At 52.8% G+C, this 20142-nt stretch overlaps 5 protein-coding genes across 5 annotated transcripts; 3 read left to right on the top strand and 2 right to left on the bottom strand.

Moving 5' to 3' along the window:
- Positions 1 to 560: 560 nt before the first annotated feature.
- On the bottom strand, positions 561 to 2834 carry AYO20_00773 (hypothetical protein; the record flags this gene model as incomplete). The annotated part of the gene is made up of 1 exon (XM_022639082.1): positions 561 to 2834. One exon carries the CDS (start codon positions 2832 to 2834, stop codon positions 561 to 563), a length of 2274 nt encoding a protein of 757 aa, XP_022504873.1.
- Positions 2835 to 4288: 1454 nt separating this feature from the next.
- AYO20_00772 (hypothetical protein) lies at positions 4289 to 6442 on the bottom strand (the record flags this gene model as incomplete). Its single annotated transcript, XM_022639081.1, has 1 exon — positions 4289 to 6442. One exon carries the CDS (start codon positions 6440 to 6442, stop codon positions 4289 to 4291), a length of 2154 nt encoding a protein of 717 aa, XP_022504872.1.
- A 1267-nt stretch (positions 6443 to 7709) lies between these two features.
- Positions 7710 to 8334, top strand: AYO20_00771 (hypothetical protein; the record flags this gene model as incomplete). The annotated part of the gene is made up of 2 exons (XM_022639080.1): positions 7710 to 7999; positions 8103 to 8334. The coding sequence occupies 2 exons, from the start codon at positions 7710 to 7712 to the stop codon at positions 8332 to 8334; spliced, it is 522 nt and encodes a 173-aa protein (XP_022504871.1).
- Positions 8335 to 12711: 4377 nt separating this feature from the next.
- On the top strand, positions 12712 to 14893 carry AYO20_00770 (hypothetical protein; the record flags this gene model as incomplete). Its single annotated transcript, XM_022639079.1, has 3 exons — positions 12712 to 13331; positions 13388 to 14528; positions 14582 to 14893. The coding sequence occupies 3 exons, from the start codon at positions 12712 to 12714 to the stop codon at positions 14891 to 14893; spliced, it is 2073 nt and encodes a 690-aa protein (XP_022504870.1).
- Positions 14894 to 18383: 3490 nt separating this feature from the next.
- Positions 18384 to 19753, top strand: AYO20_00769 (hypothetical protein; the record flags this gene model as incomplete). The annotated part of the gene is made up of 2 exons (XM_022639078.1): positions 18384 to 18858; positions 18930 to 19753. 2 exons carry the CDS (start codon positions 18384 to 18386, stop codon positions 19751 to 19753), a joined length of 1299 nt encoding a protein of 432 aa, XP_022504869.1.
- Positions 19754 to 20142: the final 389 nt, after the last annotated feature.

Genomic DNA, 20142 nt, shown 5'->3' with positions numbered 1-20142 from the left:
GTGGTCGATCGAATTGAAAGTTGGATTCGGCTGGGTTTCAGTTTGGGGTGGATAAGGAAGGACACAGTATGGGTGGGATTGTGTTCGTATACAGAGATGACAGACACCCTTTGAATGGAAAATCGTCTATGAAGAAGTTTCCAGTGTGTTTTTCCCCAAGGAAGTCGTCGCTGCTGCACTGTTGTCCATATATACACGAGAGGCAGAGAATACTTCGACAATGCTGACGACAATCACAGTGCTTTTTATTTTTACTACAGTAAGTAGTATAGTTCCCAGAACCCTCATGTGTTCCTTCCATCCTATCAAGCAGGCTCAAGCCAGAGAGCAGCCGGAGCAAAACATCCCATGTATCCCAAGACTGAACGAAGCGGTCCTCCATGGTGAGAACACAACAAAGAACAACAGCTATTGCTATCGCTGTCACTGGCTCAGTCACATGCCTGCCTGACTGGTTGTCTGCCTCTCCATGTATCTACATATCCATCTATCTATCCACAAACCCACCATGCCTGGTCGGTTGGTCAGGTGGTTGACTGGCTGGTTAACCAACCGGTCAATCACGCACCCTTGACCTCCCTCACGATGCCCCTGGCAATCCACTCGGCAACGCCCATGGTGCTGACCATGGGATTCACGCCGCTCGCTGAGGGAAAGACACTCGCGTCCGCGACGTACAGGCCCTCGGTGCCGAAGACCCTGCCGTTGGAGTCCACGACGCCGGTTTTCGGGGACGACGCCATGCGGCATGAGCCCATCTGGTGGGCGGAGCCTGCGGCCAGGACGCCCGGGTCAGCGAGCCACGCGCGGCGGACGTCGTCGACGAAGTAGGCAAAAGATGTTTCGTCGTCGTCCGTGGTAGGTATAGATGTGGATTGCGCGTGCGACGGCCGCACCCAGCGATCGACGGACGGGTGGCCCGAGTCGATCTCCAATGCGCCCATGACAAAGGCCGCTTGCATGCCGCCCACGACGCCGGCCAGCAGGTGTCGTCGGTCGCGCGCCGAGGGCGTGTACGCGATCCGTGGCCGTCGACGCGTCGTGTCCTTGGGGTCGAGGTATACCCTGCCCGTGTCGGCGTCGCGGGTGATGCAGACGAAGCCCGTCGAGAAGCCGTGCTTAGCGGCGCTGAGACGCCATTCGATGGCAGCTGACAGTGCGCTCTCCCCCGGTTTGGCGTTCAGGGCGTGCTTGGGCCGGAAGGGCAGGGTGAGCAGGCCGAATCCCGGGGTCGCGCAGATGACCTCGACCTTGGGCCCGTGGTGTTTGCCGTCTTGGTCTTCGAGCCCCGTCATGGCCACAGTCAGGATCGCGCCTTCCCACGGGTTGGTCCGCTGCGGCCACGTCGCCCACACGGTGCTCGTCGGGTGGAGGTGCAGATGCGCTCCGATGTGCGGGTTCTTCAGTCCGCTACGCAGGAGGACCAAGGGTGATTGTAGAGTTCCAGCGGCCACGATGACTCGTCGGGCCGAGATGGTGAGTTGTCGCGAGGTCTTGCGGTCGCGGGACGTCCATGTGGCTTTGACCCCCGTGGCCGTCTTGATGCCGTTCCTCTCGGAAAAGACGATCTCTTCGACCCAGCAGCCCTCGATGAACTCGGCGCCGTGGGCCGCCGCGTCGGGGAACCAGTAGTTCGCGGGCCCTTGCTTGGTCGCGCTGGCGCATCCGTACATGCAGTAGCCGCAGAAATGGCGCTTGGACGCCGTGTTCTGGGGCACAATCTGCACGGCAATCCCGAGGCGGCGGGACCCTTCGAGGAGTGTCCTGTTGGCAAAGTTGTGCTCAATCTTTTGGAGGGCCTCGGGGTCGGTGGTCCTTGCGGCGCCCATGCGCTCACTCACTGTGTCGAGACAGTCCTGGTATTCTGCTCCCAAGAAGTGAGGGAGGTTGTCGGCCGCCCAGTCCTCGCGCACCGGTCGTGGTGGCTGCAACGAGGCTGACCAGTTGACTGTGCCGCCACCACCGAACGTGCTCCCGGCCAAGATGGCAACAGACGCATCATCTGAGAGATATATGCCGCCATTGTCCATCAAGTGCTCGCCAGCGTTGGCGGCAGACATAGGGAAGTGTGTCGAGGGGAAGTGGTAGGATTTCTCGAGGACCAGACATTCCAAGCCTGCGCGGGACAGGTGCGAGGCGACGACGCCGGCGCCGCACCCTGATCCCACAATCACGACATCAGTTGAGAGGGTCGTGGATGTTGACGGAGGGGTGAAGTCGTAGAATTTGAAATCGAAGCTTGGGTTGCGCTCGATATGCTTGGGGACACTGGGGAAGTCGAGAAAGCGGTACAGACCGGGAGACGTAGCAACCCAAACTTGTTTCGCTAGGCCGCCGAGGGACTTGTATACTCCTCTTAGGAGTGGTAACCTCGACCTGGACCACCCACAGATTATTCTCGAACGGGTTTCGAGGTCTTGTTTGTGAAGGGGCGTGGTGTATCCTGTCAGGAGGTAGGAGCCCACGGAGGAATTGAGCAGGGAGAGAAGAAAGGCCAGTCCTTGCGAGTCGGAAGCGGGGACGGTGAGCTTGAATTTCCGCACCACAGTCTCTCTGAAGTCAGGATGTGAGACGGCATCCTCGCGCAGATAGGCTCGTGCGACATCTTCAGAGGCCCCTTCTGGCTGATACGGCTTTAGTTTCGCAAGGGCCTCGTCGAACTCTGTAGGGTGGCCGGCTTTCGAGGTGGCGGAGATGGGGATCGACGGCACAAAGACCTCCAGGATCGAGAAGAGCGTGTCCAGCTGTTGCTCGGTGAAGAGGTCATCGTCAGGAGCGGGAGGCAGAGGCGAGGAGAGAGACGAGAAGTCGGACAAGTTCTCGACCAGAGACATTGTCTGTACTTGTATCGTCGTCGAATGTGTTCCTGGAATCAAGACAGGATAATAATGCCTGCTGCGTTGCTTGGTGTTCTCTTTCCCCCCTCTTTTCAAACACAACACCACTGGGTTCTTGTCAGGCAGGCAGGCGGAGGGACGGTGACAATATTATGTTTATGTACCGAACGAGTGTCTGTCCCCCGTGGCATTCATCCCCTGGATTTGGGGTTTGTCTTGTTGACCAACGGACTGGGAAAACAACTACCAGGTTCCGCTATATTAATTTCTCTGGGCGCCATGGACCAAACTCCGCAGTTGCCACCACCAGCACCAACACCAACACAAATCATCAAACACCAGGGTTATGTCTGGTCCGGTCTGATCTGGTTTGGGGCCAGCTTATGGTGGTGGTGGTAGTGGTTGTGGTGTTGGTGGTGGTGCGCGCATTATGAGAAGGCCGGGTGGCCCCATCGATTGTGTGTAACAGGAAGTAACCGTTTTGATCGCTGTGTAAGGCATTGTTAGGGTGTCAATTGCAGGGTGTCGTAGAGGACACGAGTTGGCGGTGGGTACTCGGTAGAGAGGGTTAAGGAGTACATAATCAAGCGTGTACCGAGTACATAATACGGGAGCGGAAGATGCGGGCGCATGTTGCGACACGAGATACGGTATGTGGAGCACTTACCGAGTACATACATATCTAAGGAATGAATCAGCCCATATTTTGTTCAGTAAATTCCCCCGTAAAATCCAAAAAAGGGGGGAGAGGTGGAGAGGGTGAGATACCAAGAAAGGGTTAGACAGTTACGAGCAGAGAAGGATCCACGACCTTCGTACGAGGTATAGATCGTCTCCCAAGATATTTGTATTATTTGTCCCATTGTCAGCGCTTGTTTTCTTCTATGCCTGCCTTGCAGTATATAATGCTGGTGACTGGGTAGGAAAACGCCGAGACCGTGGCTGCAACGATCTTTGTTGGCACGGGGGCCGAGCGGCCGCTCGCTGTGAGCATGGCAAGAATCCATCTTCTGGCCCGAGCATGAGCATGAGCATGAGCCTTTTCTTTGAATCCTTTTTGAGAACAGGTCCGTCGAGAGCGTATCATCACGGTGGCGACGGAGCACAAGCACCCTTCACGACCATATCTGGAGCCCGTGCCTTCGACGGAGGAGCCACATTGTACCACCAGTATCGATTCACCACAGAACCATGCCGCAGAAAACGATGTGGAGTCGATGGAGCACATTTTGGATGGTCGATCGCCACGCTCTTGTCTATGCTCCAATCTCTTCTTCATCTCCTGAATGCACTCTGTACAGTCATCATCATCCTTCCGCTTGAATCTCGTAGCTGTTGGACTTGTGCTTCGGCTCGAATCGAAAATCGGGATGCGCCGGTCCTAAGAACATCTCACTAGAAATTCGCTCGTTAGCCTTGCTTCGGTGCCAGAAATCTCCTTGTTCCCAATCTCACCTGATCTTGATCCAGTCCTTGTAGTTGTCACTTGCCATCAGCGTCTCGAGCTCATCTCGACCCTTATATCGAGGCGGTCGATCCTGGATGTTGGGAGGCAGATACTCCAAGAGCCCGACTGGCACGTATCGACAGGCAAAGCTGAGCCACTCCAGCAAGAACCGTCGCGTCTGCCCCACGCCAACCTCGTCGCTGCCCCACGCTTCTAACCCGTACCGACAGAACCGCTCGACAAGCTGCAGCCGTTCCGAGGACGATTTATCCAGATACTGCCCTGCGGCGATCTCTTCAAAGAGCCATGGCTTGATAAGTGCTCCTCGACCGGCCATGACTCCGTCAACCCCTGCGTGCTGCATATGATCGTAGTAGTGCTCATGGGAGAAAACGTCGCCATTGCCAATGAAGAAAACTTTGCCGTTTCTTGAGCCCGTGTGGCCGTTGGCTTGATCGCGCGCGTCAGTTTCATGGATAGTGTCACTTAGGGTATTCGCCTTCTCGTTGAGCTTGTTGATCAGGGATGCCGTCTCTGTAATATAATCCCAGTCTGCAGACCGAGTATATCTTTGCTGCCTTGATCGTCCATGCAGTGTGATAGCCGCGACACCACAGGCGTCCCCGCGCCCATGCTCACTACCGAGCACAAGTCGATCGACTAATTTCTGTGCGGTCGGTTGCTTGTCACGAGTCCCGGTTCGAATCTTCACTGTCACGGGTGTCTCACCTGAGACCACGTTCATTCCTCGAAGCATTTTGTCCAGCTTGTGTGGCGCATCCATCAGAGCAGAACCAGCACCATCTTTATAGACCAGATCAATCGGGCAACCCACATTGAGATCCACCACCCGAAGGCCTCGAGGCAATAATGTAGTGAGGATCTCGGTGGCTTTTACGGCCAACCAGGGCTTGTTGGCTGCAATCTGCGCACCGAATCGAAGGTCTCGTTTCTGGTCGTACTCAAAGACTATGTTGTCGCTGCCCTTGACCGAAAAGGTTGGGGGCTGCACCTCTGATTCGTGGGCTTTGATGAGTGCCCATTCAGACTTCTGACCTTGTAACAGTGGTAAAGACATGGCCATTTCCGAGTAGGTAAACGTGGCACCTAGGGAAGTGCATAGCCGCCGGAAGGGTAGGTTTCCCTGCGTGGTCAAGGGCGCTAGAATCGGCGTTTCAGGACCAAAATACAAACGACGTTTCTCTGAGGGTCGAAGGGGAGCATCTCGAAAGGAAGACCTCAATTCTTCCGTGGTCTCTTTACCCGGACGACCATGACCGGACTCGGGTTCTGGGGACGAGGAGTTGCGGAGGGGTCTGTTTCGTCCTCGACCTTGATGGGCTGGGTTTTGTGCCTGTTTCTCGAGCCACCGCAGAAACTCGTCTGACTTTGGTGTTTGCATTTTCTTCTTTGTCAGTTCGATTCTTTGCTGGGAGGTGAGAACATTAGCCACCCCAGCCTCCTCGTCTTCAGAGGTGGTCTCGGCATATTTTGCCATCCGCTCAGCATCCTCGACCAAAACCAGTTCCAGTCGACCATCACCGTGGTCTACTTCCTTGGAGTGAGAGCCAACAAACCGGCATTTCCACCCAGCCGGACATTTTCCCTTGATTTCCCATACAGGACACAGGCCGTTGAAGGTAGAGAGGTCTTTTCGTTTGTAGTCTTTCAGGTATTTCCGAACGTCATGTTCGAAGCGACAATTATCCCCAAAGGCACAAGGGTTCGGTGAGAATTCGGGTCTGCAGACTCGACTGGAACACAACCCTACCTCATCCCTCGAACTGCCGAACTCGCGAGCTTTGTTCTGGCCTTGCTTCTTTTCACGACGGCGGTTACCTTTGCTGTTGTGGCTTGTTGGTTGCCTATCTTTGTGGTGGAAGGCTTCGGCAGCATCATCATCACCCGCACCATCACGAGCAACTTCTGGCTCGACTGCGTCGTCGGACTTAAGTAAGAACTCTTCCTTGATGGGTGCTGTTCCCTTTCTCCGTTTGTGATCCTTGAGCTCTGTCGACGGGTCAATATCCTCAGCCTTGCGCTTAACTATTGCTGAGGCCCCAGCCGACTGTTGATTAGGGTTGATATCCGCGGTAACATCATTTGATATCCCATTGAGCGAGATATCCCGGTCAGGTTGATCTGCAGAATTTTCCATCGGGCGGCACCTTGGAGTCAGGCAAATCTCGATGTTCCACAGTTGATTTTGAGATTTCTCTGATGTGCTACCCCTATAGCACCTTCAAAAAACAGCAACAATCAGAATACGAGTTGATAGGCAGCATGAAATCGAGAACCAAGTCTGGATCTGATGCTAGACGTGGAGAGTTTGCCTGTGTGAGCATATTCGGTCATAGTTCTGAGAAAATTTGCCAAGGCTTCGGAAAATCTCCCCACGAGTTTATCCGGGATGCCCCGAGGCGGTGTCAAAAATAAATGGCACAGTCTGACAAGAAATAGCAATGAGGAGCGATTCGCTATTAAGAGGGCGTCTACTTTCTGTCAGACTGTGCCATTTTTTCTCCAAAGGCTTGGCGCCTCCTCGCCTCTACTCCCACTGCTTCTTACGGTAGTACCGAGTACTTTGTACAAGCTATAAAGCGTGTTAACTTGATATCTAGTGTCCCATGGATACCTAAATACAATTGGTCGCAAGCGCCAGGCCTCATTAGCGCACCTCTCCCGAGTCTCAACTCTCACAACACTGTCCAACTAAATCCGCTCAATACCTACGAGTAGAAAGTGATTCGCAGATCCGCCGCCCCAGTCTAGCTACCACGGCCTAGGGGGACGATTATTGGGCGATTACTCATGTACGCGCTGAGTCCTTGTTCCTTGGGAAGAGGAGGAGTCGGAAGCATTCCTACAAGTACCGGGATAACAATTACATGTTGATGTTGACTTGGACAATAACCCTGCCTGATCGACGAAGGAGAAACCGCTTCCTACCCTTTCTGAACCTGCAATACTTGATTTTCGACACGAAAGATGCTGAGAATATCCATCAAACTGATCCCTTGGGTACGAGTAGTTACGAGTAAGGACAACGCCAAGTATACCAACACCTTCGAGATTCCCCACTCCTCCCCAGGCAACCGCGTTTCACATCCTGGCACTGCCTCTCTCACCCTTTAGGTCAACCGGATGTCTTACAAGTGCGGATCATGTATCAACACACCAAGGGATTATATATCGCGCGAGCCCTCGTTACAGGCGTCTTGGATCTCATCGTAAAGACTCTTACCTTTCTCTATCCATACCATTGACACTCTCACTCTGCTGTGTAGCACTTTCACACCTTCGAGGCTTGCAACGTCAAGATGGTCTCCTTTTCCAAACCCGCCCCGTTTCTCGACGTTGAGTCGGGTATTCGTCTCTTGCTTCTTCTCAACAATTCCATTGCCCTTGGCCTTGGCTTCGCCGCCATGTCTCCAATTTTCATCGTCTTGGGTGTAGTGTTGGCTATATCCACAGTCTACAATCTAGGTGTCATTCTCCTCAGAGTCCGCCAGAAAACTCCAAGATGGAGCGACAGCAATGGGGACGAGACTGTCCGTTGCCCATCGGTGGTTGAATTGGCAATCGATACGCTTGGGGTCGCTGCATTCTTGATTCTCTATGTCTGCAGCACCATTGAGGTCGCGACCGGTGACAGCTGGAGACATCCCCCAATCATGATGATGGCGTACTCGTCTATCGGAGCCCTGGTTGCCTTGTAAGTTGGACCGAGTTCCCAGAGCACACTTACCTTGCCCTCAGGGCCACTTTCAAGACCGCTTGGAAGCTCTTGGTGTAGCATGTCTGACTATTGATATCAGTGTCATGCACAGCTGGGTAGCTGTCACCAACCTCAACCGGTACATTCGGTATCGGCAGAGCCTAGGTCCACGGTGCCCGCACTGCCATCGAGTCACTGGCAACGTCATCGGATCCCACATTGCTCTACCCCCGTCACCGCTTGAAGAAGGTCGACCAGCAGTTCCAAGAGAAAGCTTCTCCGCGAACTCGGTCGGTGAGAACGAAGGCGACACGCTGATTATGAAGACTTAACTCGAAAAGAGCTGGAGCTAGGACTTGATTACAGCGTCAACCTCAATACCAGTGCTGCCACCTTGGACGCGACGCCTGGAGCAGAGGATCGCTGTTGAGGCGGCGAGTGTCCCTGAATCGCGTCTCCAAGTCATCTGGAGGGTGCCGGGGAACATGCTGCAGGACGGGTTTCTGTGGTGCGGTGAAAGGACAATTTCAAATTGGTTTCATTTTGTTCATCTGGCTCCAGAGGACTCCCAGATATTGAGAGTGACCGCAACCGGCCAGTCATCTCTGTAACGTCTGTATCGAGATGTCCGCCATCGTGCCAGTCGGATGTGTGAAGTGTCTGTGTAGGGTAGGAATAAGAGTGATAGCTTGAATGCTTATGAACAGTAAGAATCACATTGCAACCTCGAAACTCAGGATCGAGAATGGATCACGGCCACGCCAAGCGCCAAGACGGCGACAACGAGCCAGTTAAACCGGGTCACGTGAAAAGAGCGATTTTCTCGCAGCGATTCTCGGGGTCTGTGCAACCGATGACTGACATCCACCAATGTGCATTCAACAATTACCTGACAACATTGCGTTTGCCTCAAGCCCTGGTGGCGAACCTGTCACTGTCCTTGTCCGAGTCTGAAGCACAGCTCCGTCCAACGCTCACACGTTCCCGCCACTCTGGCACCATCAGCTTCCAAGCCTTCCAGAAGCCCCATGGCAGCTGCAAGGGGAACATGCTGCAGCCCTACGTGGCTGAGTGGCCACTGCTTTTGAGGCAAAAGCTCCGAAAGAGGCTGACTTCAATAGACAATCTTCGGCAATCGATGACGCTACCGCAAAAGCTGGCAAATGCACCTTTCTCTCCCCGGGCTGAACCTCATTCGATGATCTGCCGGCAAATTCCCCTGGAAAGGCCATCGTATTGGTCCCCAACCAGGAAGATCTCACTCTTGCTCTGGAAGGGTCATCCGCATAGTCGAAAGGTCAGAGTTACAGCGTCAGCTGTGATGATCGAGGAGAACTTAAGCTATGCCTACAAGCCCAGAAGAGAAGACTAAGAAACAAAAGGTCACGCGGGCATCTCAAGCCGTCCACAGGAGGTCCCGGAGGGGGCAAGGCGCTTTCCGCGGTCCCTTGTTGCTTCATGTTGCTGATCGAACTATCTCCGAGATCGAGTGTTGGGCAAGGCTCTGAAACATTCTTCAGCCCCCATGTCCAGATGTCCCATCTACCGTCCTCCGTACCTTGCAGAAAGCTGCTGTTGGCAGAATGGCACATCCCCGGTTCATCGAGGGGCGACTATTTACATACAAGTATGTAATGGATACATCAAAAGGGCTCCACTGAGCTCCGCAAGGCTGTTCGCAAATGCCGCATATTCTGTTGGCCGTCGTAATCCCACCTACCTCGGCAGGCCTTTGACATTGGACACTTCGATGAAGCGTGCCAAACGAAGGCGATACGTACTGACGCAGCCTTGTAGGATGAGACTCTCACCGGGTTACTCCCACCTTGGGTCTCGCCTTGATACTCGGCCACCCCGCGCACGACAGCCACCCATAGCCCGGTACTGTAGCCATAATTCTTACGAGGCACGGAGGCAACTCTGATCTTACACCACTACCGCTCAAGCCGTGACAAGCCAAAAAGAGTGGCCATATTGCTAGGGATCCAAAGTGGCATTCTCCCCATCTCCCTGTCCACTCTTCTGAACGACACTGATATAGGATTTGGTCATTGCTCCGAGATGATATGCAGGCAACGGGAGAGGCGTGATGACCAAGGAACCGAGCGATGATCTCGAGCATATCCAACGGCCTCTCCTCTTGTCCAGGCTACCTTATGCGAATGATTGAATTTACCTAGAGCTTTGGTCGAATTGTTCCAACTGAGTCAGGGACTCGGCAAAATTGCCTGCGGCACACCCACACACCCCTGCGAATAAACATCAAAACAATACGTAACTGAAGACGAAAGTGGAATCGGATCATCTGGTGATTGCTCGGCCTCCAGGGTGCGCAATCTGGCTGGATAACCTAGGTAGCGAGGCTTTGGGGTTCCAACTGCTGACGGACGCATTATCCATGCGCAAATCCCACTGGTGCCGGCTTTTTTGTCGGTGGTTTCTTGCTGCTTTTTCCATCAGTGGACAAGTACAGTGGTTAAGTAGTAATAACCCTTCAGATGAAGTTGTCTCCTGCCTCATCTCTGCTTGGGTCAGCCATGTCCAAGCTCGTTACTTCAAACTATGCTAAAACTATGGACCTTAGTTGCATCACAAAGCAATTGGAGTAACAACCACATTTCAACCCGACTGGCAGAAGCAAGCGATGCTCCGACTAACGGGATGTTTCGCGCGCAGAGAGCAAGCACATTCCCGAAAAGAGGAAAAAATGCTTCCCATCCCATGTCCTAGACTAGGCCTGAGAGCCGATAAGATTATTGGTCCGAGGAGAATGCTTGAATTGTTTTGTCGGGTCAGACGGCGGAGATGATTTCGCATCCGGCTGCCCGTTGGCTTCTGAAGACAGCCACATGGGTGCCCACGCGACGCCACAAAATCTCGTCTTGATGGACCACCATTCGGGCAGTTGATTGAAGTTAGGGACTTGTACAATCGATGGCCAAAGCGTCGATAGACAGTCTATAGACTGCGGCCTTTGCTCCTGAAGCGTCGCTCTGAGTACAAAAGGGACTGTCATCAAACGAAGCCAGTCGAGAGGATGCACTACGCCCTTTGATCACCGCCTAACGACGTGGGATGAAAGTCGTCAGAAGGGCATCTTGACCGACAACCGGTGGATACTTTTGGCTGTGAGCCCTGCATTACCAGGGCACCGCAAGAAAGGAAACTACCAGTTTACTGAGAGGCCGCCAGGCCCAATACACCATGCCCAACGAGGTTGGTGGGTGTCCTGGCCGACCCACACAACAGCAGTTACGGTCAGGAGTGATGGGATGGAGACTCCTGTTGCGGCAAGATCCCGAAAAGTTACATTTTTTGGAACCGCGGAATCGGTGCTGGTCGGGATCTCGAGAGAGGCACAGAGGGTCATTCACGCTCATCGTTGTGAATGAAGAAGACTCAACCACAATCCTCGAGTGGCCAAGAGCTTGGCTTGAAACTTCCGGGCGTAAAATGGTCCAGCGTGGGCGCCGAGGCCTCGAGAGTCTCTATGAGGCAAACACATGGATCGGCAATCACACCTGGATGGGATCTCGGAAAGGTGCCAATCGCTCCGGGTGAGGAAAACTCCAGGCTTGAACCGGGCCTCAGCCTGCCTTTTGCCCTGACTTGAAGGAGGTATAGGCACTGTGAAACTGGCTAGCTATTATCCATGGAAACCACAAATACGAGGCTAGCTTTTGTGACGATGGTTCCCTTGCTCTTCCGGTGGTTCCCTCAGTCTTGTTTCGCGTTCAAGCAATGTCATCCAACAATGGTGACGGCTGTTGCGTCGAGATCGAGCCCAACTTTGTAGAGACGGACAGGAGCGAGGCATCGTGGGCACGTCGAACCACATTAGAGTTCGGGTACTGCTTGGAAGGAGATATGTAACGAGGGTGTTGGGATGACGTAGAAAATCAGAATCGTTGAGTGCCGTCTATAGAGCTAAAGCTAGCTATGCGAAGTCATGGGTATGAGGAGAACGAAGTGTCGATCGTCCCCAAGAAGTTGAGCAATTCGTTCATCTCGAAGACGCTGACGGTGCTGGCATGAGGTAACTGTGATGAACGACGAGGATGTGAGGATGTCTCTGGCCGGGGCTTCCAGAATGGCGGCAGGTCGAGTCCCTCGTTCTCTCAAGCAGAGTTGTGGACACTCGACACCCACCACCCACTACCGAGGGTCCGGGCTAGAGTTGCAATTGTGGATGCGGATTGTAAGTTTGACGTGCTGGCCTAGTCGCAGTGGGAGGAGCCTGGCAGGCGCAGGGATCTGGGAGCCGAAAGTGCCCATCGAGCCCGTACACAGAACCACAACCACTACTCGTAACGACTCGACTCGCATGGGCCTAAACCCGTACAGACAGCGTACCAGCCTGTATCAACTACATACTTCCTACTCATCATCCTCATCGCCGACTCACACTTCTACCCTGCTGCCCTTCAGCCTTTCCACTCACCAGGATTTTATCAACAACACCCTGTGCTGTAGATTCTGAAACCCGTCGACGCAGCTCCCCCACCATATTGTCGCTCATTTGCCTCCCATCTCCAACCTCACATTTATCGCCGCTCCTTCACCACCACCACTACCACCATCTCCAAGGCGACCTTATCACGTCACCGCCCTCGCCGGTTCTCTCCTCGACCTTTGACCACCGGCGACGACAACCTCGTTTGGCTACCTCCTCTTGACCACCATTTCCGACCTTATCAGTTTGCAGGTCTATGTTAGAATACGAAGAAAGTCCTCCGCCACTCAATCACTCGCCTTCTCCGAGTGATCGGTCGCATTTCACCTCTCGAGATACGACCCCCGTTACACCCGTCGGCACCGGGCCATTTTTTGGCAGGAAGACAGAGAAGGACACGCTTCCTTGGTTCAGGAAACCCATCGACGTCGGACGCACTACTACGAGACTTTGTCTAGATACCGATTCCTCCCTCCTCGCTCCGGACTTTGACGACAACTCTTTCCCAACTTTTGGCGCCTCGCCACCACCTAAGGGTATGGCGAGCGTAGCCAACCCTCTCGACATCTCTATGAGACAGACTTCGACGTCACCACGTGGCAATCAACCGTCAAACTTGACATCCGCGCTGCAGCGCAGTGACAGCGAAGAGAAGCGCATGATGGCCAACCCAACACCAGAGACGGCGCTTAATCGCCCTTTACCCCAGATGCCTTCCAGTTCCTCGAATGACTTTGCCAACTTTGAGCATGGCGCAAGACCAATCTCGGTGAAAGGCATGGCGCATGACAGGGCGAGACGCGAGAGTCTGGCCCAGAGCCTCAACGCGGGTATGAGCTGGGGAGGAATATCTGTTGGGAGTTGGATACGAGACGAGTGAGCCCCGTGATCGTTACTTTTGCAAATGTTCAGGATTGCTAATATCTGTGAAGCATGGTCATGTCTGGAACCTCGCCCTTCACCTTTAATTCGCCCTCGTTTCATTCGTCCTCGTACCTACCCAAACTCGAGGCCAACTTCATGAAAGATTTCTCTTGCTGTGGCCTTACTCTGCCGACCTTACATGATCTCCTACAGCACTATGAAGAAGCCCACGCGCAGAGAGATCCGCAGCAGTCCGGCACCAGCCAACAAGCTGTTCCAGATAGTCGAGCGGCAATTGCGGCTACCACGGCGGCTCAGGTCCAACAAGAAGCTCAACAGCGCAACCAACAGCAACAGTCACACAATGGCCCTGGCCGGCCTTTTGGGACGCAGCAGAATGTCGCCCAGAATATCCACCGACCTTCTGGATTCTCCAGCACGTTACAGACCATTCCGGACATGGACACAGTGGAGGACATGGAGATGGATGACATCGATGGGACCGATGAAACGACGCCACCACCGAACCTGTACACACAGAACCAATCCCAAACCTCACCCCAAACCTCTTTTGCCACCCCATCGCAGCAGCCACAAATACCTCAGCTCAACACCACGATGATGCAAGGACACCAAGCTTACCGGCAGTCCACCCCCAACACGCCTGTGGCGCCAGGGCGCAATGCAGCACGCTTCCAGGGCAACACGTCATCTACGTTGATGCCTAACCCTATGCAGCAGTTCCAAGACCTGCAGACCGGTTATCGAGGTACTCCAGACTCGTCCGCCCCTGGCACTCCCGGTGAAATGGGCGATGGGATGATGGACGGTATCGACGACATGTCAATGCAGAACCTCGCCTTGTACAATGGACTTCCTAACGGGATTGGTGGCTATAATTTCGGCATGAATAACGACATGATCGATCTTTGCATAGACGAACCGTCGAAGCGTCTATTTTCCACTGGTAACCAGGGCATGAATCAAGCACAATCAGGGCAACAAATCGCACAGAATCGCCTTGGGACTGGTCAATATGGGGCAAACAGCGAAATTGCGAGGACAATACGCGAACGACAAGCCGCTGCCGGGCTACCCGATACCACCACAAACATTCTTCCGCATGAAGAACCTAAACCTTTCCGATGCCCCGTCATTGGCTGCGAGAAGGCATACAAGAACCAGAATGGTCTGAAATACCATAAAGCGGTAAGTGTTCATAATCCCGTAGTGAATGTGTCGTTTGTCTAACGTGGAGCTAGCATGGTCACAATAACCAGCGACTTCATGAGAATGGGGATGGTACCTTCTCCATTGTCGATCCCGATACCCAGGCACCTTATCCTGGAACCATGGGAATGGAAAAGGAGAAACCTTACAAGTGTGATGTTTGTCAAAAACGCTACAAGAACCTGAACGGACTCAAGTATCACAAGACACATTCACCGCCTTGCAATCCCGAACTTCAGCTCAATGCGAACAAGAGTCCATCACTCGGTATGCCTAACATGATTGCTGGCCAACAAACAGGCAATATGGGAGCTGGTCTCTCGGGGGATCTGTCCATGATGTGAAGAAAAGATATCCAGCATGTTACGACCAAAGAGACTATTATCATCCGATGCACGCAAGCAGCTTGGCCACTGCTTCGATGGGGCATCACCTTTCGTTTTCATATTACTAATTGATGAGAGACGGCCGAACATCCATGATGGGTAGAGCAACCCACACGATAGAAAGAGTTGGCAAGGCTCAATATCCTGAATGATGATGGGCAAAAGCCGCCCGCCAGTGGCTTTTTGTCCTTTTGGAAGAGAGATCATGTAAGATCTCACCCGGGGAGGCCCGTCTCGGACTGAATGCTTTGAATTTGTGCAAACAATCATAGACAGGTGTTGTTGGGTTATGTTCAAAAAGTTTTTGCTGTACTTGCTTCAACATTTTCAGGGACGGGTGGTGTTTCAATCCGGCACTATGAAGCACAACTGGAGGCAAACTGCTCGATCCCCACCTTTTTCTCGACTCGACTGCAACGGCGTTTGATACAGGACAGCTTGATAGACGACTTCGGTGGCAAACCCTGGCAACCTACGACTTCCCAGCGGATTATGGGTTGAAGGAACAGGTGTTTTTGTACACGAGTACACAGAAAGGGGATTTTTGTGGGCATAAGCTCTACTCGATACGTCCGGATCTAGAGATTCTTCTACATTGTGTTAGGCTTGAGGTTTTCAAGGTGATGACTGCGCGTTTGACGCGACAAACAAGAAATTCTGTCTCTCCTTCTGGGGCGGTATGGAGTGAGTGAAGAAGGTGAAAAGATGGATTTGAGTATTTGGATGAGTTCCCGGCGGCCGTGAAAGAGCATGAGTTTATCGTTTCAGCAAGAATTGTTGCGCTATGGGGAATTACACAGCAGCAAGTTGGATACAAGTCAGTGAATAATCACAGACCTTTGAACAAAGCACCGCGTTCGCTACCAAGAATGTGACACCCTCGACGGTCAGCGCTTTTCTATTTGTGTAGAAGCTCGTGACAAAGCACGAGTCCCCCCAAGTCCACCGGGCTTGGACTGGCCCCGCGCCTGGTGCAGCCTTATTCATCCATCCGATACTTGTAGGGAGAAGGATTGTCCGATAAGCATCGAGGAGGAGTACCGAGCAGGTACGGAGTATGTACTAGCAAGGGCTCGGGCCTATTTTCTCATCGTGGAGCGCCGGTGACATGGGTGAAGGGTTCTACGAGTCTCCGGACTTGTCAAGGTCTCCTGTTGGCCGAGCACGCAGCACTGGTACAGTACGACCTGGAGAACAATGGCCGTTGTTGTCAACAAGCCACATATGGTGGTGGTGGCAGTGGTCTAAGATTGATGGCAACAGAGTTCTTGGTGGCTTCGGGAAGGAAGGGGGTGGAGAGAAGCGAACGAAGCGTTTGTTGGGAGGCTTGTGACTTGGTGATTCTGTGAGCTGCGCGGTGCGGGTTCGTGTCACGCCATATAACGCCAACGGGAGAGGGATTCAAGGGGTGAAGTATGAGTATTTAGAAGTCCTTGTAAAAAGAAACCGAATATCTCCCTCAACGGATAGCAAAGTATCTCGATAGGTGGTGGTGGTACGGAAGACTCATCAGCTGGCATCAGACAGGTCTCGTCTCTCGTCAGGCTGGTGGGTTTGATGGGGATGGAGATGGAGACCGAGCGAGCGAGGTACGCCACGGGCCCAAGGCGCGGTTCGGCGCTGTCGAGTCGGTCGGTACTTGGACTTGCACAAAAGCAGGTGAGAATCTTGTGGGCTAGGTATTGTAGGTAAGAAAAGAAGAACGAGGCGCAGCTGCTATCCGAAGCCAGCAGTACTCACTACTCGGTACGTTGCTCAGCTTCCTCCTCGCGTCGGTTGTTGATGATGATGATTGATTGATCGATTAAATGATTTTGATGGGGTGGGTTCAGTCGACGCGTCGCATCGGTCCACAAATCCACAGGGCGATTAAAAAGGCTTGTACCTACCTAGGCATGTCTCAGGGCCTCTCCCAGGTCCCCTCTCTCAGGGCTTTCCAGGGCTCCTCGGCGTGCGAAGCTCTCAAACAAGGCGTGACAGGGCAGGATCACCTCGAGTGCCCCCCCGGGGCAGTCATACCTAGCTGGGTAAAGAGGAGCCCTTTTGGCCTTTGCTCACTGCCCGTAGCCGGTGAGCCACTCACTCGTCAACAAAACACCAACTGAGGGGGGCGTGTCAGAGTCACATGGCAGTGGGTAATTTAGCTTGAGACGCGTGAACACCATACCACTTAGTAAACGCTAAGTGAGCGTCCCACTAATTTACGATTCAAAATATAGCACCCTTAACAAGGACGGTCTAACTATCAGATACTATAGACACTTTTTATACCCTATTCCTCATCTTACCTTACCATATCGATGCTATTTTAGGCGGAAAAGTATTTTAATCTATTAAATCATATAGAGGAGCTACTAGGTCGGGAAAATAAACTAGATATATGACTTAGCCTACCTATTAAACAGTCTCTTAAAACCCTTTAGAAAATTCCTAGAAGATTTTGAAGCTGGAGCTAGGTTAAATAAGGGACTAGGTGATCGTTAGGCTAAATATCCTCGAGGGTAAATAAACTAGAAAAGTATCAGACTATATCCGAGCTAGAGTTATAATGAATACCGAGTAGCTAGTTAAAATATAGGTTATCAGTAGGCGTGGTAATAACTTGCTAGATACTAGGTCAGCTATTGTACGAGTGGCTCGGCTAAATTGCCATGGCCACGTAATTCTGACACCCCTGCACCTGGTCTCGTTGGTGCCACCACCACCACCAAAGTTACCACGCCTGCCCTGCCCGCCCGTGGAACCACCACCACGAACCATCTGCTTCAGCCGCCCTTTCTGCCCCTGGCGCAACCTGGCATCTTGATCTGCGACAACCTTAACGACTCTTACATGTCAATTTTTCCCCCTACCGCATAATAACACACCTTTTTCGATCCCTTTTCCCCCCAGTTGTATCTCAAAACTTCGAAAGGACACCCTCGTCGCACCTCTCTTCCTCTCCTTTACGCCGCACCGACACCGCCGCCACCATCGCACCCCCACCCGCCCTCTTTCATACTCCGCGCCCATTCCCTTGGTTGAAAGAAGCATCGACTTGCCCTTTCTTTCCTCTTCCGACAAAAGCACCCAGTCTCTCGTTTAGTACCACTTCCAGCCACATCTCAACGGTCCTGTCCAAGCTGCCGCAGTCCACCTCGCTCCCTGCTTGCCTCGAGCCCTTCAAAACCGATCAGCCCTGTCTGTTTAGAGATCTGAGACGGGATTTCAGGAGTACACTCTAATAGATGCACGCGATTCCAGCAACGGCAGCGCAGTGAACCTCACTCCTTATTTACTCTTTTCGATTTTTCGGAAGCTCGAAGAACAACCTGCCATCCACGTCCCGAAAACCGTTTTTTTCAATTGGTGAGATCGGAGTCCGTTAGTGACACGATATCCAATTTGAAAAAGTTAGTAAAGATTGCGACGAGGAGAGTGAGAAGGCAGAAAAAGGTAGAAAGCCAAGATGGGGGACGTATCTGGCGGCCACGATGGCCAGCACCACGTGTCTAACATGCTCGAGGACAAATACATCGGCCTCACCCTAGCCATCGTTTCTACACTCGCAATCGGAACCAGCTTTGTCATCACCAAGAAGGGACTCAACGATGCCGCAGATAAACACGGGTTTGAAGGGGAAGGGTACGCGTATATGAAAACGCCGCTGTGGTGGGCAGGGATAGGATCGCTGGTGATTGGCGAAGCTGCCAATTTCGCAGCATACGCTTTTGCGCCTGCCGTTCTCGTCACACCTCTGGGCGCGCTCAGTGTGCTTATTGGAGCCGTTCTTGGAGCCTATTTTCTTGGGGAAGAGTTGGGAGTATTGGGAAAACTGGGATGTGCCATCTGTCTGCTTGGTAGTGCGATTATTGTGCTTCATGCGCCGCCCGACGAGGATATTGAGACAGTGGATCAGATTCTGGCGTATGCGATTAAACCAGGTATGGGAAATCCCCAATTTGGCTCACGCAGAGGCAGTGAAACCGGCCTTGCTAATCCATCTCCTGCACAGCGTTCATCATTTATTGTCTGGCAGCGGTTGTCTTCTGCCTTGTCATGATCTATAAAGTCGCCCCAGTGTACGGCAAGAAGAATCCGCTGATTTACATGTCGATTTGTTCTACTGCCGGATCGGTGTCGGTCATGTCGATCAAGGGGTTTGGAATTGCTGTCAAGCTAACTTTCGCGGGGAATAACCAATTCTCACACCCTTCGACGTACGTGTTTATGGTTGTCACGGTCGTGTGCATTCTCACGCAGATGAATTACTTCAATAAGGCGCTCAGCCAGTTTTCGACCTCGATCGTCAATCCCTTGTACTACGTCACATTTACCACCGCCACGTTATGCGCATCGTTTATTCTGTTCCAGGGATTCAACACGACGGACGCGACAAACACGCTCTCTCTTCTCTGCGGGTTTCTCGTCATCTTCTCGGGGGTATACCTGCTCAATCTGTCGAGAGGAGATCCAGATGGCCATCGCTTACTCAATGGGAAAATCCCCGATGAAGATGGGATCCCGACCGACGCTCTAGCCGGCCTGCAGACACGACGAAGTATGCAAGCGAGAAGAAGCCTGGATCCGCACCGACGAAGTAGCAGCCTCACGTACAGTCCCGGTGGCATGTTATCGGGCGGAAGTCGACACGCGAGTGCGGAGAGTGCAGGTCTCATGCAAAACTACGATGTCGAGCACGGTGCTTTTGGATTGTCGGATCTCGTGGAGGATCCCGAAGAGTTGGCGACGTCGAGTCGAAACGGTAGTCCCAGAGCCAGAGGCGAGCCAGTGACGAGAATACGCGACAGGCCTCATCAAAAGGGCCTGGATCGGTGACATTGAGCGAACCCTTTTGGGAGGCTTTTGATTTGTGCAGTCTCGACTAGACTTGGGACAAGAAAGTTTTGATTGTACCGATATCCATGCATAGGTAACGGTTCATTAGTGATGAAACAAAGCCAGCGTTTGACTGGAATAAAGAGCATGACCTCAGGAAGGAAAGGACTGGGACGGCAGGGAAGGAGTGATTCAGGCACTGGCTGGTCGTCAAGGCTCGGGGGAGGGATTCTGTATATTGTCCATGATGCAGCAAAGAACTCGAGCTGAATGTTATGTCTTTTCTCTCCTTTTTCCTCTCAGTCATTTGCCATCTCCTTTTATTTTCTTCTTCTCCATGGCTGACCGAGTCGCAGGTAGGGGAAGGAGTAAGGAAAATGCTTGTACTG

Source organism: Fonsecaea nubica (assembly GCF_001646965.1).
Source record: "Fonsecaea nubica strain CBS 269.64 chromosome Unknown Scaff3, whole genome shotgun sequence".
NCBI lineage: Eukaryota > Fungi > Ascomycota > Eurotiomycetes > Chaetothyriales > Herpotrichiellaceae > Fonsecaea > Fonsecaea nubica.
This window is presented reverse-complemented; position numbering and strand designations above follow the sequence as displayed.